The 13,461-nt window shown below is 37.8% G+C and overlaps 1 protein-coding gene across 1 annotated transcript in view; it reads left to right on the top strand.

Annotated features, from left to right (window-relative positions):
* Positions 1–13,461, top strand: part of LOC135467040 (uncharacterized) — a 34,779-nt gene that overhangs the window by 11,528 nt on the left and 9,790 nt on the right. Inside the window, exons 12-22 of the mRNA XM_064744801.1 lie at positions 455–607; positions 1,039–1,144; positions 1,340–1,440; positions 3,181–3,273; positions 3,653–3,726; positions 4,625–4,718; positions 5,222–5,310; positions 6,287–6,392; positions 7,538–7,699; positions 8,252–9,415; positions 9,982–10,080. Coding sequence (XP_064600871.1) covers positions 455–607; positions 1,039–1,144; positions 1,340–1,440; positions 3,181–3,273; positions 3,653–3,726; positions 4,625–4,718; positions 5,222–5,310; positions 6,287–6,392; positions 7,538–7,699; positions 8,252–9,415; positions 9,982–10,080 — 2,241 coding nt within the window. The remainder of the gene's footprint in view (positions 1–454; positions 608–1,038; positions 1,145–1,339; positions 1,441–3,180; positions 3,274–3,652; positions 3,727–4,624; positions 4,719–5,221; positions 5,311–6,286; positions 6,393–7,537; positions 7,700–8,251; positions 9,416–9,981; positions 10,081–13,461) is intronic.

Consider the following 13,461-nt stretch of genomic DNA (forward strand, 5'->3'; position numbering starts at 1 on the left):
TTGCAGAATTTTCATGTAGCATATTCAGAAGGCATTATTCTCTCTAGACTGGTAAAATCCTGAAACTGGCCAATCCAAAATTTTGTCTCCAAAATCAAATTAAAGATGTGCATAAATTGTGCTTAAAGTTTCTCTTTCATATGCAAAAGCGTTGAGGAATTAGGGTATATACATAATGGGAAGGTGGCATATTTTTTAATGTTGTGAGTTGACGTAGTGGGAAGCAGGACATTGAGTCGTTACATGGAAAGCCAATCGTGGCGATTGACAGGTATGATATGTGACAGGGAGGTTTTAATAATATCTCTTTACCAAGCTAATTTTTGTTTCCAATACAATTACAGAAAAGAAAAAAGTGAGTGTGAACTTGCAAGGGAAAGCAGTGTAGACTTCAAACAGTGGTGATCTACATTGTAATCAGCATGATATCATAGGGTTTCAATTGTGTCCTCAGGGGGAACAGTACAGGAAGTTTATCTATCTTCATTACCTGGCTCAGCATTTTGATGCCACAGTCTGGTACATACAACACGTCACCATGACACTCAAAAACATCATGGACTGGTTGCCTAGCAACAGAAATCATCTCTCTATTACACAACAAGAGGTCAGTATCATGATTTAAATTTGACTTTTATTTCATATTTCCTGCTCATAAATGAACTTCTGATATTTTCTGAATTGAGGGTTGTACTTATCCTGATGAAACTTCCATTTGCTAATACTTGGTTACAAATACTTTGTTAGGCGTCTTTCTCAGTTCCACAGTTCATCCTCTCTCTACCTTTATTGGAAAAAAATTAAGTTCCTAGCTATGAAAGAGACAAGAAAACCATATTTTGAAGAAGTTAACTGTACAGAAACCTTTGAATCATCATTTTTCATGTACTCAAACTTCAGGTAAATAATCATTCAAAATACAAAAGAATTCAGTATGATGTCTACTGTGCAAATTCTTACGTTCAAATCAGTTGTTCATGTGTAACATGTAGGTAATTATAATTGTATTATTGAAACATATTCTGAATGTTGTTACAGTTTGGAATCATCGAATCAAGCCTTCATCTGTTACTGGGTCAGGCTGGTAATGCCATTTCTAAAATGAAGAGACTATTTCCACATAACAGACCTACAGATGGTGTTGGTAAGAATGGCTGGAAGGCAATGTTTCTCTGCAGGTTCTGTGAGCATTTTTTCTGTTGGTTGTTATATGATGTAAAACCCCAATAGCTTGAGATATTCTTGCTAGAAAATTTAATTTCATGAGCGAAATAAGGCTTTTTGGCCAAAAATCTCTGGTATAACTTCTTTAAAGTGTATTTGGGTTTATGACTTTCAGCCAGCCTGATTGACCTTCTGGGTATGAGTTTATCTCTGAAGAGTTATCTGTCCATGAAACCCACTAAACCCCTGCAGGAGTGCCTGAGGAAGTATGTGCAGGTGAGATGAGTCGGATTTTACTCTCATCCCTAGTGGAGATAATGACAAAAGGGCTACAGCTGGCTGCATGTTGTGGAAACTGAGGGTCTTGCTGAAGACAACAAGCTCTTTATAGCCACAGGGGACGTTGTTCAAATCAAGCTACTGTAAATCTTCAACCACAAAACTTTTTTCAGTGAAATTTATGCAACAATTTATTATTATGAAAATGATCCCAAAAATTATTTGCTTGCGTCATTAAAGATACAAGCTTCATAAAACTGCGATTACTTTCTTGTACACCCCATAGTTCTCTCTGAATGTTTTAACATACTGGTTCAAAAGGTTGAAAATTTAGGGTTTTACTGGTTGGATCATGGCCTTGTGACATTATATTAAATTACAGAAGTTTTCTCGCAAAAAAGTGCATTTATAGAAGCAAATAAATATTATAAATATTATACATATTACTTTTTGTGCCAAATGCTATATTTTTGCAGTAAGATATCATCCTACCTTCCAAACAAGCCTTAAAACTCTTTTTGAAGATCAACAAAAATCTCTTAATCAGACAAAATGAGTAACTTAATCATGAACTATATTTCAGGTATAGGTGTATGTGTTTCAGGTACTGTAGGTGTACCAGGGATCGAGCTTCTACCACCCATAATCTTAATCGCTTTTGTATTAGTGCAATGTTTTCAAGTGTTAAACTCAGTTGGTTAGCGTGCTAGCGCAGCGTAATGACGCAGGAGCCTCTCACCAATGCGAGTTCAAGTCCAGTTCATGCTAGCTTCCTCTCGGGTTGTAAGTGGAATGGTCTTCCAGCAAGCTGCGGATGGTCGTGGGTTTCGCCCGGACTCTGCCCCGTTTCCTCCCACTATAATGCTGGCCGCCATCGTATAAGTGAAATATTCTTGAGTACGACATAAAACACCAATCAGATCAATAAACACCAAGTCTTAAGCCCATACATATTGTTATTAAGTAATAATGTCAACAGCATCTTCTGTCAAGTTGTCTTTATCTTTATTTATTTAATTCGGGTTTCATGCCATACTCCACATTATTCATTATACGATGGCGTAAAGTATTATAGTGGGAGGAAACCATTTTCTTTATGAACTGAAGTTTTACTCTTTCACTCTGTAGAGAAAATCTGTACAAACTGAAGTTTTCACTCTTTCACTGTGTTGAGAAAAGTCGCAGGTTATTACGTTCATTCTGTCATTTTTCACTCTGTAATTTATAATCTGTATAGGAAGTATTATCCCTCTATATCTATACTTCAAAAATATATCAGAGCATTTACCAGTTCATGTAGAAATTGAAAAGACAATTTCATATGTGGATGATTAAGCAATGCAGTTAGGCTCTTCAGGGTGTTCCCTGGTAATCATCAAAACACACCTGTACCATGCAGGTGTTTTGCATGAGAAGCATATGAATGTGGTTGTGGTGCATTGAAAAATTTCCATTGTTTACTTTATCAGATGTCTCGAATGCTGCAGTGTCATTGATACACTGTTTACGTACCTAAACACATTATTAATAGCAGTGGGTTTCCGCGAGGCACTGCCTGCCATAATGCTGGCCGCCCTCCTATAAGTGAAATATTCTTGAGTACGGCCTAAAACACCAATCAAATAAATAAATCAACCAATGAAATAGCAGTGGTTCAGTCATATAGAATATCCTGAATTTTTTTTTTCGATGGTATCTTTCAGTGTGTTAACTGTCTTGCGTGTTTTTTTCTCTCAGGAGTCTCTGGTGACAGCGTACGAGAGACACAAACTGTTAGCTATGGCGGAGCTCCAGCAGAGCAGCAGATTCATCCAGCTCTGCCCCAAGTTGGTAAGCTCTTTTTTTATGGAGCCTTTCAGGTAGTAAATTGACAGATATGGCCATAATTGACGTGCATTATTGTTTTGACGAAGAGCGAGCAGTTCATTCTGGGCAATGCAGTTTTCTCTACCCATAAAGAAGACCAGTTTCCTATATGCGAAAACATGTCACGTACATCCTGTGAGGCAGCTTTGAAAATATGTTGCCTAGTACTGGAGCCAACCCGTTGCAAGTGGATATTCTTAGGATAGGACTGAAGGACTGAAGTAATGCTGAAAACCACCTACAGCCCCTAGCAAAGATAAAAATACTGTACTAGTGAGGTGTGTCGTATAGATGCAAAACCCCTGAGCAGTTACAGGACAAAGATATTTTCTACTATTTGCAGCTGAATATTCTGATTGTGAACATAAGGGACGAAGTCAGCGACTACCGAACAAACTACCAGTCAACGTTTGAAAGGTAAGTTAATTCAGTATGGACAATTGTCCTTAATTTACATATTTAATTTAAGTACTGTCCTGTTGCATGTTTTTATGGCACTCACAGTTTCTTGGCAATACCTGAAAGTGTAAGATTTTGTGCAGAAAATAAATTGTTTGACGACCTCTTTAAAAATGAATGTGATCCCAGATGCAGTCCACTAATGCTGCTGCATGTTCAACAATAATATTCGCTCTTTACATCGTCGCTTTTTATGCTCTTGTGCTCAAAGTGTTAATACCACGAAAACCCATGACATTATGATACTGGCTCTTCCACTGTGAGAACATTGGAAATTGATATGGCAGTATATTTGCTTCTGTGTTGTTGAATCAGTCTTGAAATTGACATCGTGTTGATACGAATTCCCAGATTATTTAGGCCTGCTGGACTTAGGTTATCCATTTATGACGTCACCCACTGACTGGAGATCGCCTAGGGCAGTAAATGTATTGTTTTTGTTGAATTTAAAGTCATTACAAGGTTTCTCAGAAACCCTCCCGGTAACATACTGCTTGAACAGGTTATAATCTTTATAAATAGGACCAGTAGCTAAATCTGGACACTAATCCTTTAACATAGATCTACATGAGTCTTATTATACACAATACCGTTGGTGTATCTTGTATTTGCAAGGAATGAAGAAATCATATTAGTGTTATAATTTTGTATTAATTGTTTGGTCCTTCATAAGTGTAACATTTTTCCCCAAAATTTGATTATTGGCTTTTTCATATGTTTGAACATACCTAAATCATCTAGCCTAGTGTGGTTTTCTCCATGCATAATCCTGGCTGTCATCATATTAGTGGCATGTTTTGGGGCTTTGCATGAAACAGCAGCCATATAGATTCATGTAAATAAATGAAATTTTCAGATATTTCAACATCACAGAGTCTGCTGCTCAGGCATTCTACAGTTTTTTGATGGAGGATGTTCTTCATCTGTGTCGGTCTGTGATGGAGAGCATGGTGAGTGTTGGATCATTGTGCTGACGAGCATATGTTAATGAAAATATTTAGAAGATGTAATAGTGCTATGATTTATGTGAGATAAAGAGATTTACATGTGTAATTTAGAATAGATATCTTAATTTTGTAATTTTGGGGTGTAATTTTTCTTTGTAAAGTTTTAATCTTGTCTAAGCATCAGTCACTGAGATAAGCAGTCAGCAAGATGTAAGCTAAATGACCTAGAGATTTCACTGAAAAAGGTGCATTTTTATGCATAAAATGCCATAAAATATTACTTTTGGTGCTGAAACTTACATTTTTTCTTACCGTCCAAGCAAACATCAAATCACCTTTCTAGTATTAATAAAACTCGCAGAATTAGATAAAACATGCAACTTTATTTTTATAACTCCCAGAAGGAAATTCAGAAGTTTTTTTGTTCAGGCCACATCATATATTCCGTATTAAGAAACCAAGCTTGTCATTTACCTTTTTATTTTCTTCTTCTTTTTGTGCTTCAGATAACACCAGAGATTGATCTACTGATGCTGAGTTTGGGGTACCGACTGAACAGTTTAGATCATGACTGGGCTCGCTACATTCCGCCAGAGTAAGGGTTGTATTACTTGTACACGTAGTTTATTACTATGAAGGCTACTCTTGGGAAATTTCAGGCAAAACATTGTGGAATATCCTATTCCACACTCAACTTGATAAGCTAGAGCATATGAAAATGAATGAATGAATGAATGATTGAACGAATGCTTGGGATTTTACATCGTACTTAGCAATTTTTAAGTCATATGATGATGAAGAGTCATTAGGTGTGTGTACATATAATGTGTCTTGTGGCAGGGCAAGTCAGTGCCACCAAAGTGCTGCTGCCACTGAAGTATTATGTCAAAGACACCATACATGACACCCCACCCAGTTCTGTTTCCTTGGTCTAACTCTCAGTGCTGAGTGCCAAGTGAGGCAGCAACTGGTACCATTTTTTAAGTCTTTGGAATGACCCGACACCGGAAGATGAAAATGTGTCAAGCCATGGTATTCCTGCGTTCAGATGAAAATGAATCCAGACGGATGGGCCCTAGATAATAGGAAAATACAGAAAAATGAGGACATTAACACAAATGTTTGTTCTTATATCTTGATCCTGAAAAGTTTGTTTGTGCAGCATGTTACGTTGAGATTGTTATTATTAGGGTAAATGACCCAAAATTTCGTCCCCAACAGTTTCCTATGAGAGGCAAATAAATGTTATGAAATATTACTTTTGGTGCTGATTTCCAGCAGGATATCATCCTACCTGACAAACTACCCTCAAAAACATATCTAAGATCAGCAGAACTCTCAGAATCAGACAAAGTGAGCAATACTGTTATGGGCAAAATGTTAAGTGAGTTATGTGTGTATTACATACATGTGTGTGTGTGTTATATTCTAGGTTTTATATTATAGCTGATTGTAAATGTGAAAGGTTTTAATTAGTGGCTACATATACCCACTGATACGTACATTTGTACGTGAAGTGTTTGGATATAAATTGTAATATACACGACTTACAGCAATTGCTTTGTTTGTAGATCGCAAAGATGGAGAGAGTCTTTTGTGACTCTCGCTGTTCAGTGGACAATTGCCTTGCAGAGTCATGTCCCTTTGTTGGTGCTTGAGGGAGTAGGCGGAGATAAGGTAGTACATTTTCAGAAATTTCGAAATGTCACATATATGGCCGATGATTGTTTTGAACCTGAATGATACGTCACTTGCGTGAGGATTAGGGATGAAGGAATCTAATCCAGTGGAGACAAATCCCCAGGGCTGCTTGCACTTAGGGATTGTAGGTGATTGTAAATCATTAAGATCTCGATCGTAGCCAGAGCTCACAGTCTGCACCCTCTTGCACGCAGGGACTGTGAGCTACAATAGTTGTAACGTACAATCAGAAATTACAATGAGGTTTGCACCTGTTGTAAATATTTACAGTCTCCCCACAATTAATGATAATTACAAATACTTGCGCTACAGAAACTGTTACTTAGTACTTTTCAACACGGTTTGCAAAGATGTGCAATGTAATTGTGTTAAAAAGATGTTACAAACATTTTCTCACATGTAGTTGTTGCTAGCTGCTGAATCATTATGATGTAGAATGCTTTCGAAAAGGAAGGTTAATGATTTTTTTTTTTTTTTTTTTGATTGGTGTTTTACGCCGTACTCAAGAATATTTCACTTATACGACGGCGGCCAGCATTATGGTGGGTGGAAACCGGGCACAGCCCGTGGGAAACCCACGACCATCCACAGGTTGCTGCAGACCTTCCCACTTACTGCCGGAGAGAAAGCCAGGATGAGCTGGACTTGAACTCACAGTGACCGCATTGGTGAGAGGCTCCTGGGTCATTACGCTGCGCTAGCGCGCTAACCGACTGAGCCACAGAGGCCCCGAAGGCTAATGAAGGTACATTGTCCATGTACAAAGGTCACCTTTATGTACAAGCCAGATTTGGCCTACAATCGCGATTCTAACTTGAAAATTTACTATCGCCTTACAATTCCTTTGTGCAAGAGGCTAAATTATTTTTACAATCAATCGTAAACTCAATTGTAGGCTCTACAGTGGACTGTAGCTACAATCTCTTTGTGGAAGCAGACCCTGAGGTACTTGCCCAACTGAGTCAGCACAACATTCTTGAATACTGGTACTTAATATGATTACACTTGAAATTCAGTTTTTTTCTGCTGATCAAAACCAGTTTTTTTTTAAGTTCAAAAATATACAGATGTTTTCAAAGTTGAACTTTAGCTTTGCTTGATTTCATCTTGCTCTTTTTCAGTTCAAGTCCCTCTGTTTGCCAGATTGCTTGCAATCTCCAACCAACTCTAATTCCTGTCAGAGAGGACGCTCTACATCCTTGAGGTCACTTAGTGCATCAGTGCGATCTGCTTTCAGTAGCGTATCCTCAACTCGCTCAACTCCTGTGCAGGTGGGGAAGGAGGTTGGTTTTCATTTATATGGGATTCACTCTGTGCTATGTACAGCTTGAGTTAATACAATGTAATTTCACTTTTGGGACAATTTCTTAAGATATATCTTGAGGTAAAAAGGTATAATAATTTCCAAAAATGAAGGATATTTACATGTATCTTTGGTTTAGATTGGTGTTTAACTCCTTGCTCAAGAACATTTCATTTGTATGATGGTGGTAAAACTTATGGATGGGTGGAGAGAAATTGATAAAATTGATAAATGTGTGAAATGTTTTCATTAGAATTTCTTTGTCTCTATACTTGGCATTTGTGAAATTATGACACTCAGTTGTGAGTCAAAGAGAAAACAAAAAAAAAAGCACCTAGTGTAAAGCAGAGCAAAAACAGTCTGGGAACACCAGTGATGTTGCATTAGTGTTATGAAGTTGTATATGTAAAGGTGTTAGTATGACAAGAACCAAATAATCACCAGTCCTATAGAATTTGCCGGATTGAAAATTTGATGTGAGAGAAATATGAAATGGTACTCTTATTCAGTCATGTTTGTCTCATATTTATAGTCCCAAAATATCCCACATTGTGACGGTCCTGGACGTTTTGTGAACAAACAGCCTCCTATCATGGAGACAAGCTGTGAGACTGGAGCCCCAGGCCAAGTAGAGGGAGATGTCAGCAAGAGGCTTCCACACTCTCTGGGATTGCCGACCAATTGGGAGGCAGGGAAACCATCGCCAAGGAGGCCGTCCACTCACTCAGTGGATGCCACCATTTTCAGGCACAACCTTTTTATTTGTGAGTCACAGGATCTGGATGACGAAGTGGTGTCATTCACTCGACGGAATTTGCGCCCCAGCAACTCGATGCCAAATTTAATAGCCAATCATACAAGCTTCATGAACTTATTGCAGCCTTCTACAGAGGATCCCAAACTGAGTTCACAAAATTTTAGATATAACACGAATATTAGCAACCAGAATAGTGCTGTTGAAATGGGGAATGTGCATCTTGTTCCATCTATCAAAGTTGTTGGTAGCACTCCAGTAGAGGAGAGAAATTTTCCAATTTTGGAAAGAGACAATCAGGAAAGTTTCACAAGCGATGAAGAGGAATTGGCAGCTGCATATCCATCTGTTGTTGTTGTGAAGAGTCATTCAGCAGGGTTGGGATTTCAGTCTGTTACAGACAAACATATACCCCACATCGAGGCTGAGATTGGGGAACGTGTCGACGTGACTGCTCCCTACATCAAGCCAGGGACATCACAATCAAAAGGGTTGATTCGGGTTCCTTCAGCACCAGTCATGTCACCGTTGCCTGTGTCATTGATGGATCAGTCACATGTCACAAGACAGCATTCAGACGAAGTTGATGTGCACTCTCCATTTCTGGAAAGACAGAAAAGGGACAGCGAAAGTCATGAATTCATCGACTCTCTTAAATCAGATTTCACATCCATTTCCATGCCAACCCAGCGTTCTGTAGAGTTCCAAATGGTGATAGCTCCGATCTCTTCTTCCCTTGTTGACCTGCTGGTTATACTGCAGAGGGTGGTGGGAGTGGCACGAACTTTTTGTGACACTATCTGTCCAGTTACCAATGAGACAGGCCTACATCGTCATGGTTACTGGGATAGCATGTCATCCAGCAGTGAGGATCTGGAAGACATGGCGTACTGTCAGGACAATGCCAGTGCTCGTTGTCAACTTTTTCTGATTTTTACAAAGGTGAGTTAATAATGTTATCATTCTGTTGCCGTTAGTGATGGAATCCACGCTAGTACTTATTTTTGCATATTTATTAATACATATGCAAAGTTCGTGACTGTACTCATAACTGATTAGCCTGAGTTTTGTTGTTGGTGTCACACTGAAATAATCTGAGTACACTTCACTACATGAGACGTAAAATAGTTTAATCCAGAAATTAGAAAAAAGGACGTGTATATATCAATGCATTTTGCATGACAAACGTATTATCCTTGAAATATACGCACAAAGCAAAAAAAAAAAAAAAAGGTGTAGTTTGTGCACATCCTAAAATTGCAAGAATGCTGTTTGCTATGAAAGTTATTCAGAGGTAAATTAAGCTGTAGTAATATCTTGTGATATCAAATTGTGTACATTTCCGGGTTTCCTCCCACCATAATGCTGGCCACTGTTGTATAAGTGAAATATTCTTTAGTTTGGCGTAAAACACCCATCAACTAAGTAAATAAAAAACTGTGTACATTCAAATGGTCAGTTTTGTTTGACAAATAAGTGAATGATATCCCTTGTATTTGTGTTTTCAGATGGTCTGTGATAGCGTGGGAATGTTCACAGATAACATGCTGTGTATGGATCTTTGTGGTTTAAATCTGTCTGTGGCTAAACGTCTAGTCGGGCCCAAGGTAAGTCGTGACCTGCCATGCATGCCTAGCCTATTCCACTAGGAAAATATTCAGGCTATCAGCTGAAGTTTTTCTGTTTTAGATTTTGAAAGTTAGCCCGAAATTCTTGGTCACATTAGGAGGTGTCTAGGAGAAGGCAAAAAAGGAATAAATGAGCTTCTTTCAACTCAAGGAAGTCTTTGTAAGTGTGAGGACAGAGTGCAAGTAGCTGACAGGAAATGTTTGGAGACTATAAAGATATGAAATTTTGGTCTAAATACTGAGAAGGAATAAGTGGTGGTGTGTGTTGTTTTCTTCAACAATGATCTCCAGTCCAAAGCTGTGGTGTACGGTTTTGTAGTTACTTTTCTATGTGGCATCCTAAAGCCTGTCTCTTCCTTACGTGCATGTAAGGCCTAGAACTGAAAAGAAACTGGAATGTGGGATATTTCTGTAATGGTTGAATTCGGCCTACAGTCTATTTCTCTGTAAAATCAATCACTCGCTAGCAAAATTGCCTTCAGTCAGTGGCACGCAACAACACAGGCTCTACATATGGATATGTTTGAAGTTCATATTCTTGCTAGAAAAATGAAGTTAGAATGCTTTTTCTAATTCATAATGTTAATGTCCATAGGCTTGGTTTCAACGGCAAGAACCAGTTGTCTCGGGTGACGTTATAATTATTAAAAATCCAGTGCCTTTCTGGGCATTGGGTGGAGTTCAAAGTGTTTTGAAGGCGGGTGACACCAATTACCTGAACTGCTGTCGACTTTACCAGAAACGCTGTTTCTGACACTGTCATATTTGAAATCGTTTGCACGTTTTAATGTAACCTTTATAAATGAATTTTACTTTATCTCTTATAGTGTATGATCTCAGGGCAGTATAGTTTTAGAGATGGATATCAGGATTAAAGCGATGTAGTTATTCTCTCAGACAGTAGTGGAGGCTGTGTTGTCGCATGGAGTTTGTTCTAACCGCTTGTGAGTGTAGCCATTGTAAAAGAAATTACTCTTCACACCTATTCTCCAGCATGCAACTTGTTTTTGAATAATTATGCCGTCTAAAAAGAGACTCTCTTAAAGAAACAGACTATAATAAGAGTTACATTTCTTGGGCTCATCATGACTCAATATACATGAGTGGATAGAAATTTTTGGTTATATGGCCATGGCTTTGGACTTATATTGGTGATTACACGAGGGTATGGGAGAATGCTGTCGGGATTGATGAGAATTACCCATGATGCATTACTTTGCTTACGTGCAAACATGCAGCACATGTATAGTAATACACAGTTACCTCCAAAGTCTTTGTTAAATGCACAGGCTTACATTTCTGTTTCTGAATTAAGGTGGTGTCATTTAAACATTTCTTACAAGAAAACTATTGATTGTAGCTCAAATCACTAGGCACAAAGTCAAAAGAGCACGTCTTGTGCTACAATTTGGTGGAAGATTCACATTTCTAGCTATCATAGTTCTCGAGCTACATGCCATTGAAATCACCTAAGTGAAAAAAGTTTTTTGACCATACCTCAAAAATGTACAAAGATAGGCAAAATCCAAAAGCAGATTTGGAATTTGCGTTGCCAAGTACACCAGAATACATGAAAACATTATCAAAATTAGACACTTTTTATGATGTCAGAACTTCAACCAATTAGTGGCTTCCAAAGCTTTCAATGAATGTCCAAGATTTTTTTCAAACTTGCTCTTCCTGGGATCACACTACAAGTACATCAAATGTCAAAAGAATCCGTTCGTTAGTTCTTGAGTTGAAGATTTTTAACGGTTGTGATCAAAATCCAAGTTGGCTGACATGTCACATAACCAAAACATTAACATTGTAACATTGTTCCTAAAATCACCACATTTCACCAGCATCCAATGAATACCTTTTGCAGCTCCTTTTACAGCTCTTAAAGCTTTCAAAAAGCTTTCAAGAAAATGGAAGAAAAATAATAAAAATCCAAACAATTTCAATAGGTGCCCTGGCACAGAGTGCTTGGCCACCAAATAATGTGAACAATTTTAAGAGATGTCCCGCTAGGATACTGGCGTGAAGCACTAATTAAGCAGTCTTCCTCTGCTATTTGTACACAATAATTTAATTTATTTATATTTTCGAAGCTCATGTCAGAATTACCATTGATTGAAGTAATCATTTACTGTATCAACAGTTCAAGCAGTTAAAGAAATATTCTTCTAGTATGTCCAATTTCCTAGAGAACTGTATTTATCACTTGGACCTTCATCGCCAAAGTCCACAACTTTATCTGCCATTGCTAGGCTGCTGCTTAGACTTTAAAGGGAAAATACCTTTGATGTTAGAGAGGTAGAGTCAGTGTGACGTTACCTCACCCTTGATAATGGAGATGTGCTGAAGGTTTGTCACGACAAGGTTTCACTAAACTTTTACTGTGTTGAAACAAATCTAAAAACATACTTAATGCTGGTTTAAGGTACGTTGAATGGTACTCTTTCAGCTGACATAAACATTAGTCAGGTGCTGTCTTTCACTCTATGTTTAGTTATCTACAGTCTCTCACAGATTTTTTGTGACTTCTAACCCTAGTTTTCCCTGCCAGATTAAAATGCTACCTATAAGTCGAACACTTTTGCTGTGGAAATTTTGGTGGAAATTTTCTTCATCTTTTAATGATAAAATAGATACATGTGCGTAAAGTAATTTTCAGATTTTGAAGCTATGAAGGGGTATGTCTTTTTAATCGTTGGGCATTTACAAAAACTTTTTTTTTGTATATTTTTTTATTTATTCCATTAGTGTTTTATGCCGTACTCAAGTATATTTCACTTTTACAATGGTAACCAGCATTATGGTGGGAGGAATTTCAGATCTTTACAATGGAAAGTTTTTAAAAAGTAGCCTTCCCATTCCCTTGGTTATTCTTAAATGTCTTGGATGGGGTTGGAATTCTTGAGGCTTGCTCTCAATACTCTAAAGTATTGCTCTTGGTGCTGTCTTACTTTTAGCACAGGCACGTTTTTAGTTTGGAAAGTGCTGTAAGTGTTTCAAAGAACAGAAAAGTATGGATCTGTTTTTAAGGTGCTGATAGATACAGCATGACTACAGTTATGGCAAGGGTATGGTTTGCTTAGACAATCAGATCAGGCCTCTGATCTGTTCATGGTGCGGACATCTAGTGTAGCTTCATGGAGGTCTCAGCCAGTGTACGTTTAAGTTTGACCTTTAACCTTTACGAAGTCAGTATATTAGCTAACCGTGGTGTAAAATTATATTTAAATAAAAACAATAAGGCAGTAAAATTCACTTTGAATTCTGTAGGCACATGTAAGATTAAATTTTACTATAAAGCGAATTTCGTGTTTGGTAAGATTATTGTATTTATATAGAGTAAAGTAATATACTTCCTCA

This window comes from Liolophura sinensis, chromosome 6, assembly GCF_032854445.1.
Source record: "Liolophura sinensis isolate JHLJ2023 chromosome 6, CUHK_Ljap_v2, whole genome shotgun sequence".
NCBI lineage: Eukaryota > Metazoa > Mollusca > Polyplacophora > Chitonida > Chitonidae > Liolophura > Liolophura sinensis.